The following is a 22,499-nucleotide window of genomic DNA, read 5'->3' on the forward strand; positions in this document are numbered from 1 at the left end:
AAGGAACCTTACTAAACTTCGAGAGAAATAATGTATACCTTTAAACAATGTGTCATAGACCACAATTTCTCAATTGTGGGGACCCCATGTGAAGTCGACTGAATGTGGGGGTGGCAAAATCTGTTGGTAACAGCAAAGTGTTTTTGAATATGTAATGGCCAAAAGCTAATTCAAAATCAAATGCATACTGAATCCAAGGTTCCCAGAGCCCTGATTGTTTATGTTGCATCACATGACTGCACTGCAACCTTGGTTCTGAGCGTAAAACACACATAACTCACACTGTGTGTACTGTCCACCACTAGCCAAAAGAACAGATAAAGACAGAAATATATATTCTTAGCTAAGAAGTCAAATAAATGAGGCCTGAAAATTCTGAGTTGGCAATATTTGTCAAAATGTATCACTGGAGTGGTGTAGAAGGAAGCCAGGCTATGGTGACTAAAAACCAAAAGGAGCACTAAGCAGAGACAGTTAACATAAGATATTCTTACCAGCAGCCTGACTATAACATGAAAATTTCAGTAACCAGTCACCACAAATAGTTCCAAGGTTTAGTGAGGTATTTCTATTCATTCATTGTCTGCTGAGAAACAATAAGAAAAGAGTAAAAATTTAAAAAATAGGTCAAAAGTATGACTAAGAAGCAATATCCAAGAGAGAGAGAGAGAGCATGAAATATTTCTTATAGAACTGGACACACATGTAGATGAGTACCTAGACGTAGAGATGAGTATCACACACTTGGTAGCTCAAGTTTACGTTGTAACATGGGGTACACAGAATTTGGGACTGAGACTTCTAAAGACTAAACTATTTAATGAATCCTCTTCCTCTTCTCATATTTCCTTTGAAATAGCCTATAAATCTTACTGATGTTCCATAAACAAAAAAGAGCCTGTTTTCTATAAATAGAACACCCTCTTATATAAGTAACCTTTAGCGTTGCAGATAGCAAAACTGGCCTTCTTCGTGCTGCACTTCATTCATCCTGATTTATAGTCATAAAGGAGATACAAATAGAAATATGCATTGTCTGTGTTCATGCACATATGTTGCACTTTTCAGGGTGATGACATCTCTACTACCATCAAAGGAATCTTTTATGGTTGCATAATGAAAAATTCAAAAGCTCTTTTTTTTATTCATTCAGAAATCTAAATCCATACTTATGAACTCTTAATGCAAATAATTTGTGTGGGCCAAAATTCTTATGTGTGTCCTACCTAGATAATCACGAGTCTTCAGTTTCCTGCTCCAATCAGAATAATCTCATTCAAAGATGAACTTAGAATTTGAAGATAGTGATCTTTGTCGACTAGTTGAGCAAAAGACCCCTCACTGTTTTCCATTTCAGGATTCAGGCTTCAGACTTCAGAATCTCTCTTGATGAATCTAGACAGTCAATTGCATGTAGAGATATAAACTGGATTCTCTAAAAAAAAAAAAAAAAAGTCTATGTCTTCTCAGAACTTGAATTGAAGAAAAGGATGTGGGCCAGAAACAAACATACAAAAATATCTAATTTCCACTTTGAGTTTTATCAACTGGTATAAAACACTATTTTAAATTTGTAAACAAATTAAAAGTTATATATTCACCAATTTTCAACTTAATCACTTGCACATATATTCCACTTAATCTACTTTTTCTGTATTAAGCTTATCTTTTTTAAATATTTCCCAGAACACTTGAATATTAAAATAGTTTTTTAAGCTACAAAGGTATCCAATTCCTTAGAAGACTCAGGAACATTCTTGACACATCATGAGTTTATCACAGCCCTAAGGAGAAGGTGTTAGAGCCTTATTGTCTTGGAAACAGCTTAGGGGTGTGGATGTGCAGTGCTTTTGCTGTTAGTTCAAACTCTGTGACACTCCTGACTTCCAGGGAAAAGTCAATGTTCAGGATTTTGAAACACACAAAAGTATATTGCAGTACTGGAGAAAACCCTAGGGCCTCACCTTGCTAGGCAAGCACTCTGCCACTGAGCTAATGCACAGACCCTGCATTGCTACACTTTAAGATGCAAGTATCAAAGAGCAGTTCAAAGGGGCTTAGGGAAAAGCAGATGGATTGTTTCGGGTAGTTCACTGCAAAGCAAAGAGCCTGGGTTGTGCAAAGTTGGACTGAGGAGCACAACCTACGTCAGCAATATTTAGTCTTTTCTTCTCTATCTCCTCTGCTACCCTTCTCTGTGTTCACTTAATTCTCAAGCCATCTTTCTTTCTTGATCGAGCAGTGCTGTGCTTACATATTCCTCCAAATCACACATGAAAAAGGATATTTCCACCAAAAATCTTGGACTGTTGCCTCTAAATGCATAACCTTTGGCCAAATCCCCAGTCCCAACCGTAAAGCCTACATGATACTTCAAGGAAACCATTTGTCCTAGTCACACATGAAGGTGAGCAAATGCCCCACAAGCAGAACTGACAGATATCTATCTAATGCTGCCTCCAAATATGCTGTGAGCTCTCTAGAAATGCAGTGGACTCCTTGCATAAATCTTAGAGGAAAGAACACCAGCTCACCTTTCCATAGAAACACCAGTGACTGAAACTGCTGTGCCAAGTGTGGCCGATGCAGGTACAGGCCAGCCTGACAGTTGTCTGGGAGCAGCGCTGGCAAGGAATTCCTGCATCAGGGAGAGTTTAGCCAACATGACTCATAAGGTCACTTTTGACTCCACAATTCTATTATCCTTGTTAATTTCCCCAATTCAATTTGCAGTACAGGATAAACAAACCAGCCTAATTTGATCTGGAACCTCTGCAGGCTATCACAGGTCATTTAATTTAAAACACATGGCCCTCCTCACCATTCCTGTGTTTTCCAAAATCTTCTAACAGACCCTGCTTTACAAGACTCCATATTATTAGTTTCACTCATGGCTTTTTCCAGTCTCTTACTTATTTGACAATTGCCTTTGATTCTACTTTACATTGGGGCAGAGGGAATATAAAAGAGTTTTCTCCTTTCTGAATTTCTCTTAAGTCATATGAATAGTAAGTTCAGATTAATACTACATTTCTTTTTTTATTTTTATTTTTTTAATTTTTTTATTTTATTTTTTATTTTTTTATTTTATTATTATTTTTTTTTTTCGAGACAGGGTTTCTCTGTGGCTTTGGAGCCTGTCCTGGAACTAGCTCTGTAGACCAAGCTGGTCTCGAACTCACAGAGATCCACCTGCCTCTGCCTCCCGAGTGCTGGGATTAAAGGCGTGCGCCACCATCACCCGGCTTAAATATTTTTTTATTTATTTATATGTATTTATTATGTATACAATGTTCTGTCTGTGTGTATGCCTGCAGGCCAGAAGAGGGCACCATACCTCACTACAGATGGTTGTGAGCCACCATGTGGTTGCTGGGAATTGAACTCAGGACCTTTGGAAGAGCAGCCAATGCTCTTAACCTCTGAGCCATCTCTCCAGCCCAATATTACATTTCTTACATCTTCACAGTGTGGCTTTCTCTTTTCAGGTTTGAGTCTGAGAAATTGGATATGGGTTATAGATAATCACAGATCTGGAAAAAACCTACTAAGGCAAAATTTCAGAGATGAATTACCAGATTTTAAATTTGGATATTAATATCATTTATAAAATAAATTTGATACACTGCAACCTTGTTAGAATTGGGGTACTAAAACCACTTGAGTCCTACTCATTAAGATATGCACAGTCCAGTCAGATGGCTCAGCCACGTGGTCTGGCAACCTGAGTTTGATTCTGGGGAACCACATAACAGAAAGAGAAAGCCAACTCCCCAAAGCTGCCATCTGACCTTTATACAGGTGCCAATGCATGTACATGCCCCCCCTCGACACACACACACACACACACACACACACACACACACACACACAATAAAAATGTAATTTACAAAGAAAATACCCACATTTTAAAGTTACATATCTTGGCATCCTTACATATGCTTAACTAAAGAGTCTTCACAGTTGAACGCAAACCTCATAGTGCATATGTCCCATTTAAATAGCAACTACCACATCGCAAAATCAAGCCTTAAACATTTGGTTTCTGCCAGTATGTGTCCACTCTCATAACTGATGCTACTTCTTGTCTTTTGCAGTGAATGTTGTGTCAATGTTACAGGAATTTTGGGAAAGTAAGCAGCAGCAGAGAACCACATTCTCCAGTGAAGGCCTGGTGGTGTATGAGTCAATGCCCTCCTCTGGGCCTCCCTTTGTGAGTTATGTGACTCTTCCTGGAGGGAGCTGCTTTGGAAACTTTCAGGTAAGAACAGCCAAGCCCTTGTTAGTAAAAGATAACTGGGCTAGAGCAGAGTTACCTTCTCACAAAGTAGCTGTGAGTTTTCTTGGATATAGTGAGTGAATAAAGCTGAGTCGTAGCCTATCAAATATATTGGAAAAATCAGTCAAATGTCCCAATTTAAAAATTAAAAAAGTGGTTGATATTGGGATGTGCCACAACACTTCTACAGAGAACAAATTTTTGTAGTATAGTATTTCATTTCCAAGATAACTGTTGCCTTTCCCAGAACAATTCTGGAATAAAATGTATAGAACCAGAAAACAATGACAAAGCCTTCCACCAGGGCATTTCTATCAGGTGAAAGGCTGCACTCCCATGATTTTGCCCTAATTAAGTAATCAATTTGGTCATCCTTGTAGCATATGTCTTTAATCCAGGACTCAGGAGACAGGTACAAGTGGATCTCTACAAGTTCAAGGTCAGCCTGATGTACCTAGAGAGTTCTAGGCCAGCTAGGGCTACATAATGAATCCCTGTCTCAAAACTAGCTAAATAAATAAATATTTATATAAAATATATAAACCTATGTAATCAGTCTACTCCACACCAAAGAAGAAAGTTAAGAGCTAGGATCAAGTACCAGTCCTTATCCCAGGGTCTGCCTCTGACTACTTGTAATCCCTTGAAAAACTCATTTCGACTTTTAATTTTCTCAGTTTTGAGATAGGAAATATCCACAGTATTAGCCAGAAGTCATAGAAAATGCGTTCTCAATGTGTTTATCATGATATATCTGCTACTTTATGGGCTTTCCAAATATCATTATTACAATACTCATCCATTTGGTTACACTTTTTCTTCCTTGTGTGTAAATGTGGATGATGTGGGATGCCCTTCTGTATATGCCTTTTATTGGTTGATGAATAAAGCTGATTTGGCCTATGGCAGGGCAGAATATAGATAGCCAAGATGGAAAAGATATATAGCAAGAGTTGACAGAGTCAAAGAGATGCCATGAAGCTGCCAAAGGAGACAGATGCCCAGAACCTTACCTGGTAAGCCACAACCTTGTGGCGATACTCAGATTGATATAAATGAGTTAATTTAAGATATAAGAGCTAGCTAGAAATATGCCTAAGCTATTGGCCAAACATTGTTGTAATATATATAGTTTCTATGTGATTATTCAGGTCGAGGCAGCCAGAAAACAAATGATCAGTCTCCATTTACAATGTAGACATATTTCTAATTGTGTATCTATACAAAGTATTAGCCTATATTATAGCCAATATCTGGTTATCCAGTGAGTCACTAGGGAATATCAAACAATCTAAGGATATGGTCCATACTCTTAGAAAATCAATGTAAAAAAGTTATAGTAATTATGGAGTTATATTTAAGAATCATTGCAAGAACAAACAAGGGAACTTTTAAAATTACCGGTCTTTTTAATGCAATAAATCATCCCTTATTCAGGAAACAAACAGTGGTGCTTTATTTCTGACATATGGAAAAACAAACACAGCCAAGTTTCTTTCTGAGCTTGATTGCTAAGAAGCCCTGTTTAAAACACACACACACACACACACACACACACACACACACACACACATATGTGTGTGTGTGTGTGTGTGTGCATATATATATTATATGTGCAGGTGTATAGAACCCAATATTTTTAAAGCAAGATAGCTTTAAAAGTATGAAGATAGATACATACCTGGTGTTACTTTAATTTCTACCTATACTTTTCCTTTGAATTGATATTTCACTCTATTTTACCTTATTGCCTGGTATATCTGCTTTGTGCTATCTCTAATCTTTTGTATAGTGAGATAATATTATGTTTTTAAGCTTTTAAAACATTACAATTATTTGTGTGTGTTCACACTCTGCCATGGTGCTTGTGTGAAGGGCAGAGAACAGCTTGTGGGAGTCAGTTTTCTACTCTATCATGTGAGTCCTGGGGCTTGAACACAAGTCATCAGATTTGGTGGCAAGCACCTTTACAAGCTGAGCCATCTCACTGGCCCAGGAAAGGCATAATTTAATAAACAGACTAACAAATCGATGCTGTGTATGTTATTGGGGAATGTAAATTAAAGCTGAGGTATACAGTTGAAGGTATCTTATTCAGATGAGAAAGTGTTCTCAGTATAAGGAATGGTATGTACAAAGGCACACCAAAAGAGGAAACCTCAAGGATTTTCAGGATTATCAAAGTATAAGTGTGGAAAGAACTTGTGGAAGATAGCATTTAGACACTTGGCCATCACACCTTGCAAAGGAATACATGTTCTATACTAAATAAAATCAAAACCCTGAATGTGAACGATATATTCAGATGTGCTTCTGAAAGACTTCTCTGGTCGTTGCATGAAGATATCTTAGAACTAAATGAAGTTAAGAGCTTCAGAAAGTGAAATGAGTCATGCGCATCTGTTGAGGTAGAGCTGCATATACAATGTGATCAACGGAGAATGTACACAGACTTAAAGATGGCTGGAAGTTGGAAAGTTGGGATAAAACCTCAATTTTAGCTTTAGCCACCGTCCAAGGAAGATGAGGCGGGAACAGAGACTCCAAAAAATGTGGACAGAATGATTGACTAGGGGGCATTCTCCTTGAAAGCTAAGTTGGAGATCTTTTTAAATACTGCATTTATCCATTAGTTTGTTTTGTTTTTTTAATAATTTATTTATTCTTATTTTATATATATTGGTGTTTTGCCTGCTTGTATGTCTGTGTGAGGGTGTCAGATCTTGGAGTTACAGACAGTTATTAGCTGCCCTATGGGTTCTGGGAATTAAATCCCATTCCTCTAGAAGAACAGCCAGTGCTCCTAACTGCTGAGCCATCTCTGCAGCCTCATTGTTTTTTTAAAATTAGATTGAATATATTGGGTGTATAGATATCTTCCGGTAAAACTTTAAGGCTACTGACATTGAAATAGGTCAAAATCTAGCAAATTTAGTTAAGGAAACCAAAACCTATGTCTTTGAAAAGATAAGTAATTTGGGCAGTTATAGAGCACACCTTTGATTCCAGTACTTGGGAGGCAGAGGCAGGCTGATGTCTGCAAGTTCAAGACCAGCCTGGTCTACAAAGTGAGTTTCAGGACATCCTGGTCTACACAGAAAAATCCTGAGAGGAGGAAGAGGAGGAGGAGGAGGAGGAGGAGGAGGAGGAGGAGGAGGAGGAGAGAAGGAGGAGGAGGAGGAGAGAAAGAAAAGATAAATAAGAAAGATAAGAAAGAACACATCTTCGGAATTTCTAAATAATAAAAAACAAAATAAATATTTAACAAGGTTTTGCCTTACTTAGAAGACAAGACATACAAATTATAGGAGTGTAATAAAAACAAACTAAAAAATCATTATGTTAAAAAACATAAGGGTTCTGTAGAAATGGCTAGATGATTAAGAGCATGTACTGCTATTGTAAAAGATGTAAATTCAATTCCCAGCACCCTCATCAAATGGCTCACAGCCACCTATAACTCCATCTCCAGGTTATCTACACTCACATGCACATAGACACACACACATTAAAAGAAATAAAACTAAAACATTTTAAAACTAACAGAAACATAAACCACTTTCTGGTTAGTAAGAAACTGTATTATCTTTATAACTTTTCTCTAAATCATTTCCAAATAAAAATTTTGACTAGGGGAGAAAACTAGTGGTCGCCATTACCTTACTGAAATCCAATGAATTTACAGCAATAGACTATTCAGCTGACCTTAGTTCTCCTCCTCCCAGTTGTATCTCCTAGAATCTGATACTGGATCCTTTCCCCAACTCTCCCACACCCCATGTCTTGATCTCTTCTAGTCATCCCCATCCTCACACTATTCCCACCTTCTAATTCCGTGCATACTCTCTGAATCTTCTCTTGGAAACAGTCTACCTCTTCCGATTTCTCAAAGCAGTTATTTGCTTTTCTATTAGCATCTTGTGCTAAGGTAATGTATGCATGTGTTTTCTCTCTGCAATAAAATATAGATGCCTCAGGAATGGGACCCATATCCTCAAGACCTTCATTATCTCAAGCACTGCTATTTTCACATAAGATCAACCTAATAAATTTTGTTTAATCAATACTCAAATTAATGAATAACAAACCCCAAGAATAACTTAGTGGTGTTACTCTTCTATGTAATCAATAGTAAGTAAAGGTATCCGCTTAACTTTTCATGTAGGGCTACAGAGGCTCGTAACCCTGTACTAAATCAATATTATCTTGTACATATCTATGGCTAAAGTACTGGAAGTGAATCAATGAGAAATAATTGCTCTAGGACCCCCCCCCCATTCCCTCTGGATTTCATTTGTACATAAGTTTGCTCTCACTTGGTTCTCATGGCCATGAATAACCAATTATTACTGTATTTGTACTCAGGAACGAATTATGTCCACAGTCAATAAATGCACTCATTATAGTATATCTAAAATGGAATGCATTTATCATATAAAAACATATCTAGAGACCATGGATCTAAGAATTCCAGTGCTCTTGTTTTTGTTTTATGAATTTTCCTATTGTCTCATAAATTTTGACTCAAATGACAGGACTTCCCTTAGGTGGTGAATCCAACATTCTCCTTGTAGTTTTAAAAAGATGAAAACTCCTCAGCAGGGAAGCCTCTGGGTGACTTATTTGATCATTTTAAAGTCTCCTTTTCCTTATGTTTAAATCATCATAGTTTAAGGTTCCCAGGAGGATTGTTAACATCCTTGCTTTAAAAGATCCAGAACTTCCTGAATCAAATATATTTTGAAATGTATTTGGGTGTTGGCAACCAAATCTAGCCCCTTGACCCATTTGTACCTCCAAAACATGGTTGGGCAAAGAAAAAACAGGAAATAAAAGAGGAATAAGAATTTCTCTAGAGATGATACCTTGCACTGTTTCTTTGTGAGTTCAAAAACCATCTTAAATGTTCTTTTTACCATATAGCATTTGGCCATGTTTTCTAGCAGCTAGCCTATAAGAGCCTACCTACATGCTTCTTTTTGCTATGCCTTTTCACAAAACCAAATGCCACCCTTGTGCGCTGCAAATCATCTCATGATGGATTATTAATGCCAAGGCCATGTGCTGAAGCATGGAGAAGTGATTATGCCAAAGCAGACTTCTTGCTGTGTGGTGGACATCACTTCCAGTGGTGCCTAGTGATGGAAAACACTTGAAGTGGAGGATGGGCTGGATTACAGAGTGACTCACGCTGCCATTAGCATTTCATGAAAGCTGTAAGAAATTATGTTCATTCACTCAAAACATGGTATTCAGAATGAGCTTTAGTTTTCTGACCAGTGAAAGGAGAGCTGTTCAAGGCTTTGAGGGTCACAAGCTAACACTGTTTGTTATGCAAAGCACTTCTCATTTTAGTAAATGGAAAACTTGTGTCCATGAAGACTAATTAAGACATTTTCAGTTAATCTTGACACCACAGTTCACCCTCAAAAAATAAATGCAAATATATGGGGGAAACACCATAGACCTTCCTTTCATCAGACCTTCATAAATTACTATAGCATGAAAAAAGAGAAGTGAAAATATGGTGTTATTCTTAAATATCTAAACAATAAACAAAATAATCTACTGATATAAAAGTTTTCCTCAGAAGTTAAATGAGATTTGTGCATTTTGATTGTGTTTTCATTACATCATTTTTGGGGAGGGTCTAGGCAGTTAATCATTCTCTTGGCATACGTCACAACCATGAAAACCAGCAACATTTTCCACATTTTTACCATAAAAACAACTATGACCCCAGCTTATCTACCAGCCACTCCTTATGAATGCACAAGAAAACCCACTACTGTTTCAGCAACTGTTTTTGTTTATAAACCGCAAGGAAAATTTGAGTATTTTATTTTATATTTTTATTTTAAAAGTTTATGATTAATTTTTTCAAAAAAAAGTCTGTGATTTGTCTTCTGTATAGAATTGGCTAGGATAATTTGGAATTAAAGATTGCATTCTTATCTTTAGTAAATGCAAATTTCTTTTTGGCATAGTACTACATTTTATACAATTATTTACATATGTGAATTATTATTAATGAAAAATGTAAAGCATTGATGTGATAGCTTGATGTATTTGAAATATGTTTAATTTCTTAGGATATTATATCTTTCATGACTATTTCGGTGCTATCGTTAAAAGTGTTTCATAGAAAATAAGCATAGGTGTTCAACGACACAGTGTGATTCTAAGACTAGTTGTATAATGCCAGGTCTATGAGGTTGAAACCCTTGGTATCTCTACCAGCAGACTCTTGACTGTCTCCCACAACCCATTTTTAACACATATCTGGTTGTTCTGGGTGGTTTTATGTGTCAACTTGACTCAAATTATAGAGTCATCAGGAGAAAAAGCCTCATTTGAGAAATTGCCTCCTTGATATCCAGCTGTAAGGCATTTTCTTATTTAGTGATCAGTGAGGGAGAGCCCAGTCCATGGTGGGTGGTGCCATCCCTGTGCTGCTGCTTTGGGTTCTATAAGAAGGTGGGCTGAGCAAGTCATGGGAATCAAGCCAGTAAGCAGCTCCTCTTCACGGTCTCTGCATCAGCGCCTGCCTCCAAGATCCTGCCCTATTTGAGTTCCTCTCCTGACTTCCTTCAGCAATGAACAGCAATGCTGAAGTGTCAGCCAAATAAACTCTTTCTTCCCCAACTTGTCTTTTGGTCATGATGTTTAGTTGCAGTAAGAGAAACCCTACCTAAGTCACTGGTGTTGTGCAGTGAGCTGTATAGTAGGAAGAAAAAAAAAACCACTCAGTCTTTGCTTAATGGCCTTTAATTATTTTGCCACTCTGCTTTTCAAAGTCATTGCTTATGAAAATACATAGGAAAACTATTTTTACAAGGATTGTACTGAGTACAAGAAAAATGAAAGTGTGGAATGTTGTTTTCTTTTACTCACTTAAGATGATAAGCACATTTTACCTGTATAGTCAGACACAAAAACACATTTTATACTTTTATAAATTGTATGAGTCTTCTCAAAATCCAAGATAGTAACGATATATCTAAGTCACAATAAAAATAAGTTAATAAAACTAAGGTTTTCCCTATGACTGAGAGAATATTTGGTCAGTTCACATACTTGACTAAATGAAACTGCAATGCTTTCTTTGCTAGTAATCAAATAAGCCCTCATTTTAACATTTCAGTCTCCAGATAGAAGTGAGGTTCCTGCCATAAAATCAAGACTATTGTCCACATCAATGTTGCTTTAATACTAAATATTTCTGTTGGAAACAATCCTTGGCTTTTTTCCTGGCTTTGGTACTAGGCTCAGATGCATCACATATTATGGGGTATAACAACTCCTAAAGCAGTTATTTCCTGGTAGAAATCTTCACAGCAAAACATCCTGACATAATTAATGAGACCTAAAGATAGAAAGGCTAGTTAATACTGCATTCATATGAAAGACATGTCAGCTAATCATCAGACTTTAATGACTTGCATGTAACTTGGAAGTGTGTATTGTTTTAATAAAAACCCTTTATTCCCCAGCCTTCTTCCCTTAACTCTTATCTGCTTCTTCCTTATTAAACAAAGTGAATAGAGATGCTTGACCTCCAGAGAAAATGGTAGCATATAGAGAAAGGAAAACTTAGAGAAGGCCCATGATAAAGTAAGGATGTCAGGATATCTCTACAGGAGTCTTACAGCCCTTGGAATACACTGTGAGAAGATGTTCACCATCTTACTAAGTTGCTGAGCAGGTAAATTTGACTTTCCATGATTTCCTCCCATCCCTCTCATGCAATCTATTTACACCAAAATTACTATAAAAAATAAGTCAGAAGAAAAATTTTTAAGAATTCTTTTTTATTTAAGTATGTGTGCATGTATGTCTGTGTGAGTGTATGCCATGTGTTTACAGGTGCCTTCCGACGTCAGAAGAAGGTGTTGGATCCCCTAGAACTGGAGTTACAGGTGGTTGTGAGCCATCTGATGTGGGTGATGGGAACTAAACCTTAGTTCTCTGGAAGTGCAGTGAGTGCTCTTAACTGCTGAGCCATTCGTCTCTCTGGTCTCCAAATAAGCCAAAAATTTGAGCTTTGATTGATTCATCTTGTCTTCACCTTAACTTTAAAAAAGGAAGAGAGAGAGAGAGAGAGAGAGAGAGAGAGAGAGAGAGAGAGAGAGAAAGTTGAAGGAGCCCGGTGTAATTTGGGATTTAATAGTTACCAGGGACTTTGGTCTAGGTACATGTGTAGAATAGCATTTCAAACAGAGGTAAATGAGGAGATGGGCAGGTGGTTTATATTATGAAAAAACATTCTGATCCACCATATGCCTAAAATGTTCCCCTAAGCTAACAAAAACTGGTGAATTTTCTCCAAACACTGGACTCTCAAACCAGTCCCCTCCCCCATGCCTAGCAAAGACCCCTGTTCTCAGCACATACAGAGACTTGAATTGTCTCCACATTCTTGCCTCCAGCCTGACCTGAAGAGGTGGCGTTAACCTGAGTGATGGAAGCTCAGCCGTTGCCCTTTCCACATCACCATCTGGAAGGGGCAAATGCTATTACATCCACAACCCAATATATTGAAACACATGCGAATGTTCATGCTCTGACCCGGGAGGTCAAAGCATTAAAGAACTGAGAGCAGCAGGGCCTGGCTTGTGGAATTCTTTTTGTTGAAGGCTTGCTTGATGTCAGAATGAAACTGAGGTGTTGGTAACACTGACCAGAGCCCACAGGTCATGCACACGTAAACTCTGCAAGTCGCTTGCAGAAACTCGGACTACATGTCGCAAAGAAAAAGTGTTCTCAACCATTTGAATGACAGACATTGCAACATTTAAGATTAGGACAAGATTTTCCCCTTTCACTGTCAGTTTATTTGGTTTGCCACTTGCAAAATCTTAGCGTGGGAGAGCCCCTTGTGTGCAATCTACTGTTGAGTGAGTCCTAACTAAATATCACTAAACTGTCCTTGATCCCAGCAAAGATTCATTTTAACTTGAGTCACAAGTAACACTATTACATTACTGTTATTTTGCCTGCTACATCTTTGCAGCTCCTCAGCAGCCATCCATAGGCACTAAGTAGAGTGTACTTAATTTGACTCTATAGATTTCAGATTGAAAGAACCTTTTTCTTAATCTTTAAAGCACATGGATGAATAATTCCAGGAAGTCTGTTAAGATGGAGTTAGGTTCCTTGTCTTGATGTCTTTCCACACGCTTTCCAACAGAACCAATCATATCTAGGATATATGTTCAATAAACTTTTGAATGGAAAAAAATTGACTCAACACACACATCCTGCTTATTTTTTTAAAACAAGTTATGGATGAAAATTAATCCATTGACAGATATTATGAAAGTTACTCTTCAATCTGAATTATTTCAGACTGACGAGAAGATGTCCTATAAGGAATATACCTACAATTTTTAAGTGTTTTGTAAATTATTAAAATGATACTAATTTCTTGTTAGACATTTCTACTTAAAATTTGTCTGTTATTATTTTATTTATAATATTTTATGTATAAATTTTATTTAAGCTCTTTTAAGAATGTCTTTGCATTCCTAAGAAAACAAAACAAAGCACAATAAAAACCATGAATAGCTACTATTTAATTTGTGAGCAATCTACAAATTAATCTTGTTTACATCTTAACAGTGTATAGTTTATCACAGAAGAAATAAAAAGCAGAACTTCAATGTAATTTAGAAAAGCCAGCAACTTTAGGAGAGTTATCAAAGGGCTTTTTAACCTGATTTTTTTTTTAGCTTAATTCTTAGATAGAAACAGTTCCTCTATTGAGAAACTACCATTGTTTTATGTTCACAATGCAGATTTATCATAAAGACAAAAAAAAAGCTTCTACATAGACTGGCTGAAAGCATAATGTTAACACATTTTACTTGGAATTTTTTACATTGTTTTTCTTCTAAGAACAGGTCTAGGGTCTTCAGATTCACCTGGAAGGTTTATTTAAATGCATATCTGGGAGCTGGTGTACTAGGTCAGTGGATAAAGTTTTCTTGTACAAGCATAAGGTTATGAGTTTGAACCCCATCACTCACATAAAAAAAGCTAGGCATAGAGACATGTGCCTATGATCCTAGTGTACTGGGTCCTTGAGCTTGCTGGCAAGTTAATCTAACTAATTGGTGATCTCAGAGTTAGCGAAAGATCCTGTCCCATAAAAATAAGGTGGAAGGCTGGTCAGCAAGATGGCGCAACAGATAAAACTGCTTCCAAGATGTTGACTCTCTGGTACCTACGGTAGAAGGAAGAACCAACTCCCTAAACTTTCCACTTTCCTCTAAATGAATTCTCCCATAGATTGTTCTCCAGGCCTGTTCCATAATACAAATGTGCCTGAAATCAGTAGCCCCCACACAGAACACAACCATGCATAATGTTCACAGTGACTCACTCATCTGAAGATTTGAGTTAGGATTCTTATGAAGTACAAAATAAACTACTGGTTAGATATACTTGAGAGAGAATATTTATTTGTTTATTTTTTTAAATCCCATAACCTTGGGGTGCATAACCTTTATAAAGTCTATGCTTCCACAATTATAAAATAAGAGTAATAATAAAACCAACCTCATAGAATTGTTGTGATAACTAGACATGATATTAACCGTAAAATGCTTAGCACAGGACCAAAGCACTGAGGGTCAGCAATAAGATCTCAGACACGGAGCTCTCTCCCAAAAGTGCAAATGAAGACTCTGTAATAGTTATCTTTTGTTGTATAATAAATTGTTTCAAAACTTACACACATGTTCAGGACTCTGGAATCTGGGCATTTCTGGCGCCCCATCTGCTGAAGGTGGTAGTCAAGCTGTCATCTAAAGATTGGATTGGGTATCCTTCAACCCCACCAAGATGGCTATTGACCCCAGGCATTTTCTTGGTCATGTGTGCCTTTCCATAGGGTTGCTTAAATACATCAGCTAACTTTTCTTCATGAAGGTAAGCAGAGAAAAGGCAAACGGGGTCTTTATAAACCAATATTACAGAAATATACTATCACTTCTGCCATGTTCCATTGACTAACACTCCTACAGAGTCGAGAGACTTCGGTGAAGACGTGAATGCTGGGAAAAGGAATGGACCACTGAGGGCATTTTCTTTTTGACTCACCATTGCCTTTAAATTGCGTTCCCAAGCATTACAGCATTCTGTGTGGATTTTTTTGGGGGGGAGTGGGTGGGGGTTTTTTTGCAGAAGAAGGGTTATCAGGGAAGAGAATATTTTCATTTTTGCTTTATTATTAGAAGGCATTAATGATTATAATAGTTTATAATCTACTAACAAATAAAAGACACCTGAGTAGCAAGAGAAATATCTGGTGGGGTCTGCTGGCCGCTCACAAAGCATCTAGTTCACATGCCTAAGAAGTCCACGGCTGACTTTGCTAAAGATTTTGACTGTTTAATATTCAAGCTCAGAACTTTCATAGAATGCAAAGGGTGAAAGCTGTCTCTGTGTGTTAGCAAGTAAGAATGGTCAGCACATAAGGTACAGTTTACAGATTTGTATTTATGATGAGGTCTGGGGAAAAAAATGGCAAGAGTAAACCATACAGTGAAGTCTAATTCTAGTTGGAAGCTGCTTTGAAATAGCATCATTCTTTACTTACTCCCATCTGATGTCCTTGATGACCAGTTTGGAAACAATAAAATGCCCTTTAACTTGCCATATTTATTTCTTTACAGTTCCCATTGTTTGGTGATGACTGTGAAGGTGTGTGTTCTTATAGGAGCATCCAGACTGTTATTTTGATATTCCAAGCAGACTGCAAATGAGCTAAATTGCTTGGCCAAGTATATGTTCCTATGGGTGAAAGGTTCTCCTTAAACCTCTAAAAAGCAAAACAGGCAGCAGTTTTACTGGCTTGGATTTGTAGTTTCAGAAGAAAGCAGCTGGCTGACATTATAGACATTCATTCTGAAGTGATTGTCATTCAGATATATAAAGAGCAATATGAAGAAAAGTTCTTTGATGTCTCAGAACTGATTTTATTTTATGTACTTATTAACAGGCACACTTTCTCCCCATTGGAAGGGGAAAAAAACCCTCCAATACCCTGAAACAATAAAATAAGTAAAGACAGGTGTCTGCTTTTACATCTTGAGATTAGCTGAGTCTCCCACCTTCCTCTTCCATGCTTCCCTGGTAAAGGCCCTGTCTGTTGCCTGCCTGGCTGGCTATTCTTTGATCTGTGAGACAGTACCATGGCTGTAAATGGACATGCTGCCTTTGATCTAGTACTTAGCTGTTCTTACTTAAATAGATTGCTTCTTTTAACTATGCAGTGTTTACTTTGTCTCTCGCCCCCCCCCGAAAGTTGTCTTAAATTGCTATTATTTAGACAAAGATATTTCCTAAGAGTTTAAGAGTACCCTGACCCGTATCTTATTCCCTAAATTCTAAATTCCCAAAACTCTGTTGTAGATTTTGCAAAGTAAAACTGCTATTAAAATGAGCTGCTGTTATAGACGTTGTGTAATATTGGCAAAACCTTTTCTTTTTAATAGGAGTTTATTCTTTTCAAAGAATAATAAATATAACTTACGTATTGAGAAAAATGTTCATGTCAGAGTCTAAATCCAGTTATCCTTATGAATATTAGTTCAGGCTTAATATATTTTCATACTGCCGAATTAAAATACCATATAAAGTATATAAAATAGTACTTTTAAAGAAAAAGTAGTGTATATATTTATTCTTGAAAGAATTTCTTGCACATTTTTCAGGTGTTTTATTGATTTTCTACCAAGTTTCCTATGTGTCAGCCTGTTATTCATTCAGTAAATTGTAATAGGAAGGGATGCAAAAAAATTATATAATAGGTTATGAACACAAAGAAAATTATCTAACAATTAGGGCATGCAGGAGGAGACAACAGGCAAAAGACCAGCAAATAATTACATTCAAGTAAACTGATGCTACTGGAACTTAAACTTCCTCTGTCCCTGGTCTGTCTGTCTGTATCTCTCTCTCTCTCTCTCTCTCTCTCTCTCTCTCTCTCTCTCTCTCACACACACACACACACACACACACACACACACACACTCACATCTTGTCCCACTGTTTTAAAAGTCTTTATGAATACTATCTTTCCCATGCCCTGATAGTACACAAGCATCTCAAATCAAAGCACTGATCCTGGTTTAGATGTTATAATGACTATTGAAGAAGCATGCAAAAATACCAAAAAAAAAAATTGGGGGAGAAGTTAAAAGAAGTGATCAGTTGTTACCTACATGATTCTTACACTAGAGTATTCATGATATTTGGAAGGTTTGGAGACTGGGAACCTGATCTCAGGGATTTAACCTGGGTTTGTGGAAGTGGGCTCTAAATGATACAAGGTTGTATTCAAGCACCTGGGGACAGGGCAGAAAGGTCAGTGTGGGGTAGAGTGTGAAAGCACACAAGAATTTGAGACTATGGAACTGAAAAATGAAGTGAGGCCCTCAATACTTTTCTTACCCTTTCACACTATTTATAGTCATGTTTCTGAAAGCCTCACATTTAGGTAGTAGAAGCTCTGTATAAGGAAATAGCCCCCCAAACTCAGGTGGACTAGATCTTACAAGCCTGGGCTCCCTGGCTACCCCATTGACTTGTCTTGGGCCTGGACTTCTTTTCACAAGAGTAGTTTCCTACTAGAACCTTAGTGTCTATAGCTCTGTGTTCATAGGAGCCTCTTGGAGAGCAGTTATCATTTCTTAAATGCTCTTAAGGTATGGCTTTATTCTAGCTCTTATAGGACTTCTACCTCAACTCAAAGATTGGGAACTTTTAAGTATTAGGAAAAGAGAGAGAATGAACTGAATGGAAGCGAGATACTCGGGCAAGCCCATGTGAACAATGAGGGAATCAGGCTTGGAGGACAGAGACTAATATTACACTGGGAGCACTGGAAAAAATATTTAAAAGTATTGGGATTCAAACCCAGGGCCTTGTGCATTCTAAGCAAGTACTCTACAACTGAGCTAAATAAAGCTCTACAGTGCCTCGCTAGCCTAGGTTTGCCTCAAAGTATCATAACTTCAGCCTTGAAAGTACTGGGATTACAAGGAGTTGTCAACATGCCTCAGGCTTGAAATATAATGAATTTAATAAGTTACTGAGCATATACAGTCTGTGGCCCCTAACTTTGGAAAACCAAATGGTTTTGATTTCTACACAAACTATATATGAGCAAAGTATAAAGGGCAATCCTCAAGTAAATTAGGGAACTATTGCTAGAAGAAAGGTGGGGAACAAACGCTGGAAAAGTTAAAAACAATATGTACTGACAGTAGTATCCTTTCACTAACATATATATTCTTAGAACCATCATAATGGTAAATGTGACTGACATTCTTTCAGGGACCATGGTGATGTATCATAACCATTCTTGGTGCTTTTTTATATCAATTAATCAATTTCAACTTCAATGCTACTATTATTTCACTAAGAAGGACATTGAGGCACAGAGAGAGCCCATGTAAATGTGTGCGGCAGAAGTGCACAGAGGTCCGCGGCTGCAGTGTTGGAATGGTAAGATGCTGACTTCTCTAATAACTGCCTCTCCTTTCTCCTCAAGTGCTGCTTAAGTAGAGCTGAGGCCAGGCGGGATGCCGCTAAAGTGGCGCTCATCAACTCTCTCTTCAATGAGCTGCCCTCCCGAAGGATCACCAAGGAATTCATCATGGAGAGTGTTCAGGAAGCAGTAGCCTCCACCAGTGTGAGTACCTAAGGGAGGCGAGAGGTGGGAACATGAGAACACTTGAATCTTGGGAAATACCAAAGTCAGCAAATTCCCCATTTCAACAATATTCAGGTTAAATTTTTGCCCATCTACTCATTAAAGTTTAGCAAAATGAATTTTTAGGTTAGAAATCACGAAGGTGAAAGTGGTTCCCCACTGTGTATCTTGTTAATACTCTTGATATGCCAGGATCAAAATCGATTAACTTTCAGACTGAGGAAGATCACATGATCACACTGATTTCAATGTTTGCTTTTTGAGGGTTATAGATATTTTTCAGGGTCCAAAAATGTATGCAGTTGAAAAATGATTTATAATCTAGTAATAAATTAGCTCTAATTTCTCCAAACTTAACTAATTATGCTAAATATTTTAAGTTCTTCTTTCTGTAAATAATAATTCCCCAGCCAGTAGGCAGCCTTGCAGATGATAGTGTAAGAAATTATGGCCTGCTTTGACAGCTCTGTGTGTTCAATAATCATGGTTTCTAGCGGTTTACATCTTCTGGTAATCTTTGAAACTTTCCATGACAGATACAATTAAATGCTTTGAAAGATAAATGAAAACAACAAAATGTGCCTTAGAAATTTAAATAGGAAAATTTCTCAGCAATGCAGTACTAGATATTTATTTGTCCAATAAATGGTTGAGAATTCCTGTCCAGTATCTCCAACTGTAAGCCACCCTGAACCCCACGTATAGCAGATGTTTCTCTGTGAGTGTTTGAATCATAGAAGAGGGCAAACATTGTCCCTTTTCTTCTGTTTCTTGTCCCCCACCCCTTTTCTTTAGACAGGGTCATACTATGTAGTCATGATGCTACTGAAACTCACTTATGTAAACCAGGCTGGCTTCAGACTCATAGAAATCTTCCTGCTTCTGCCTCCTGAGCGAGTCCTGGGATTAAAAGCCTTTGTGCCAGCATCCCCTCCCTTTGTTTTTCTTCCTGAGCTGAAGTGACAGTCTCTGTCTTTACTGCCCAGCAGCTCATGAAGGAGATGATGAGACTGTTAGGGGTCCTTTTGCCTTATCACTCGGAGAAGAGCTGGGGCAGCAGGACAGTGGGACTAGTAGCCTAGCTGGGAGAAAGTGGGGAGGTCTGTACTATATCTGCTCTGAACATAAAAGCAAGCTTTTTTTTTTCTGGCCCTGTAAATTCAAGTGCCTTTGAGGAAGAGAAGTTAGGAAAATGATGCCTGATTTATATACATGTGGAATTTACTTAGGAGCAAGGAAGGGCCCTCAATGTAAATGTAATTTGTCATTTTTTGGTGGAAATTTCTAAAGCGAGAGATATGTGTGGCTTGCAGGCTTCTGGATGGATTTCCCCTAGGATATTTTAAAAGGCCAACGTAAATATTTCAGGAGCAGTGTGTTAATGTTATTGCATTTGAAGCTATACATCTCCTGCTGCCTGATGTTGACAGCTGTTTGTGCAGTCTCACAACGCGGCTATTGCTCACCATCCTGGGAATCCAAGGTCATGGGATACTGAAGGAAGCCTGAATACCATTCCAGAGCTTGGGTTTGCTGCTTAGTGTTGTTCCTCGCAACCAAGCTAAAGAGAATCTCATTTCTACCTGTCACCTACCTTGCTTCTTAAATATATATATATATATATATTAAAATGTATACAAACCAATACTCATGCAGTCAGCAACAGCTTATTATGAAAACTTCCCTTTAAGAATCAGGCAGGCAGGAAGGAATGGGCCACACGCCTGTAAAGTTCTTTCAATTTCTATTATGCAGTCTTACCTGAAATCAGGATAAGATCAATGTTGTAAGATTCCAGTAAACCACAGTGACAGTCATGGAGAACAGCCACATAAGCATTAAAGCATCACTGACAAAATATCCTAAAAGAAGAAAAGGGAATTTCTGCTTTGGGATTATTATTCTATCAGTGGTTCTACAATCTGCTAGCATTTTAAGCAAAAGTCACATTTAAGCTGATTATAAAACACTTGTTACTTGAGTCATTGTAAATGAGATTAAGTATTTTATCCAGAACCTTTAGGCCAATAATAGGATTAGGTCCTACTCATTCAAAGAAGGGAAGGAATTATTATTGACATTTTGTTTCTTTGTTTGATTTCCTTCCCAAGGGCACTTTAGATGATGCAGACGACCCCAGCACGAGTGTCGGAGCATATCACTACATGTTGGAGTCAAACATGGGGAAGACCATGCTGGAGTTTCAGGTGCCCAACTCCCTGCTAGTTATTTATTTGATGATCTAATCCAGAAGCCTTGGAGATATGCAACTCATATATATATATATATATATATATATATATATATATATATATATATATATAGACTAGCTGGGTTTAGCCTTACTCTGTTCCTTATCATCTATCTGTCTGTCTATATATATATATATATATATATATATATATATATATATATATATAGTGTGTGTGTGTGTGTGTGTGTGTGTGTGTGTTTGTACATAAGCTTAGGTGCCCATGCAGAGCAGAGCACCAGATCACCCCGGAGCTGTATTTACACTTAGCTACTGAGGCATCTCTCCAGGCCCAAGACATGTAACTCTTATCATTAGCATTAGTATCTTTTGTTCCAACAATCTGATTTTTAAAATTTACCCTTTTAGAATTCAGCATGGTGACTGCATTTTAGCCACATTCACTAACCCAAATCAAATAGCAATCATCGCACACTCTGCTCTCATGAAGCACACTGCCCAAAACTTCAGGGCCTCTGTGTTTTAACAACAAAGGAGAACTACGAAGAGTCTTTTTTTTTTCCAAACAAAATTATCTTCAAACAGAAGAAAATAACAGGGGGAAAGGGAATGGCACAAGAAAGAAGACATATCTATTTAAAACCATAGAGACCTACATATGGTGTCTATCACTTTAGAAACAGAAGAACAATGCCTGTTTTACAACCCAGTAATACTTCACCAGCTCTTCAGCACTAAGATCCCCTTTAAACAAAATCAAAAGGTTAAAAATGTTGCTTGTGCTAAATTCTCCAGAAGTCAGATAAGGGTTTCCGTGGGGGTACATTCAAAAGTACTACTTCAGTTCTGATATTTCTATTAAACATGTGCCTCTCCCTCCTATCAGGGAAACCAACATTAACAATGTGTCATCCACATCTGATGAGCAGCAACAGCTGAGGAACTCTGTTATATAATCCTAAGTTTAATACTTCCCACTTTTTTGTAGGCATGAAAAAACTACACTGTTCCTTGTCTCTTCAGTATATTGCCCAATAAATCACGGAAGATATTTAATACTATAATGTAAACTTTTGCCTAACAGAAAGCCAACTGTAAGGGTTTGAGCATGCTGAAGGTGCACTCTGTTGGGCTGTGTGGTTCACTGGGCTAACTGCACTATATACAGTTTTGGTTTACAGATGTTTTCTCGTTAAAATTCTGTTTTTATTTATAAAGTTTAAAATAACAGTAACAACATTGATATTAGTATCTGTTTCTTATTTGATGCTTTCTTTGGCATAATA

General features: G+C 37.5%; 1 protein-coding gene across 1 annotated transcript in view; it reads left to right on the forward strand.

Annotated features, from left to right (window-relative positions):
- Positions 1 to 22,499, forward strand: part of Lix1 (limb and CNS expressed 1) — a 50,748-nt gene that overhangs the window by 16,677 nt on the left and 11,572 nt on the right. The window contains exons 2-4 of the mRNA XM_041680420.1: positions 4,098 to 4,261; positions 18,840 to 18,980; positions 21,113 to 21,208. Coding sequence (XP_041536354.1) covers positions 4,098 to 4,261; positions 18,840 to 18,980; positions 21,113 to 21,208 — 401 coding nt within the window. The remainder of the gene's footprint in view (positions 1 to 4,097; positions 4,262 to 18,839; positions 18,981 to 21,112; positions 21,209 to 22,499) is intronic.

Source organism: Microtus oregoni, unplaced genomic scaffold (genome assembly GCF_018167655.1).
Source record: "Microtus oregoni isolate MIOR12 unplaced genomic scaffold, Mior012 000033F_ref0000390, whole genome shotgun sequence".
NCBI lineage: Eukaryota > Metazoa > Chordata > Mammalia > Rodentia > Cricetidae > Microtus > Microtus oregoni.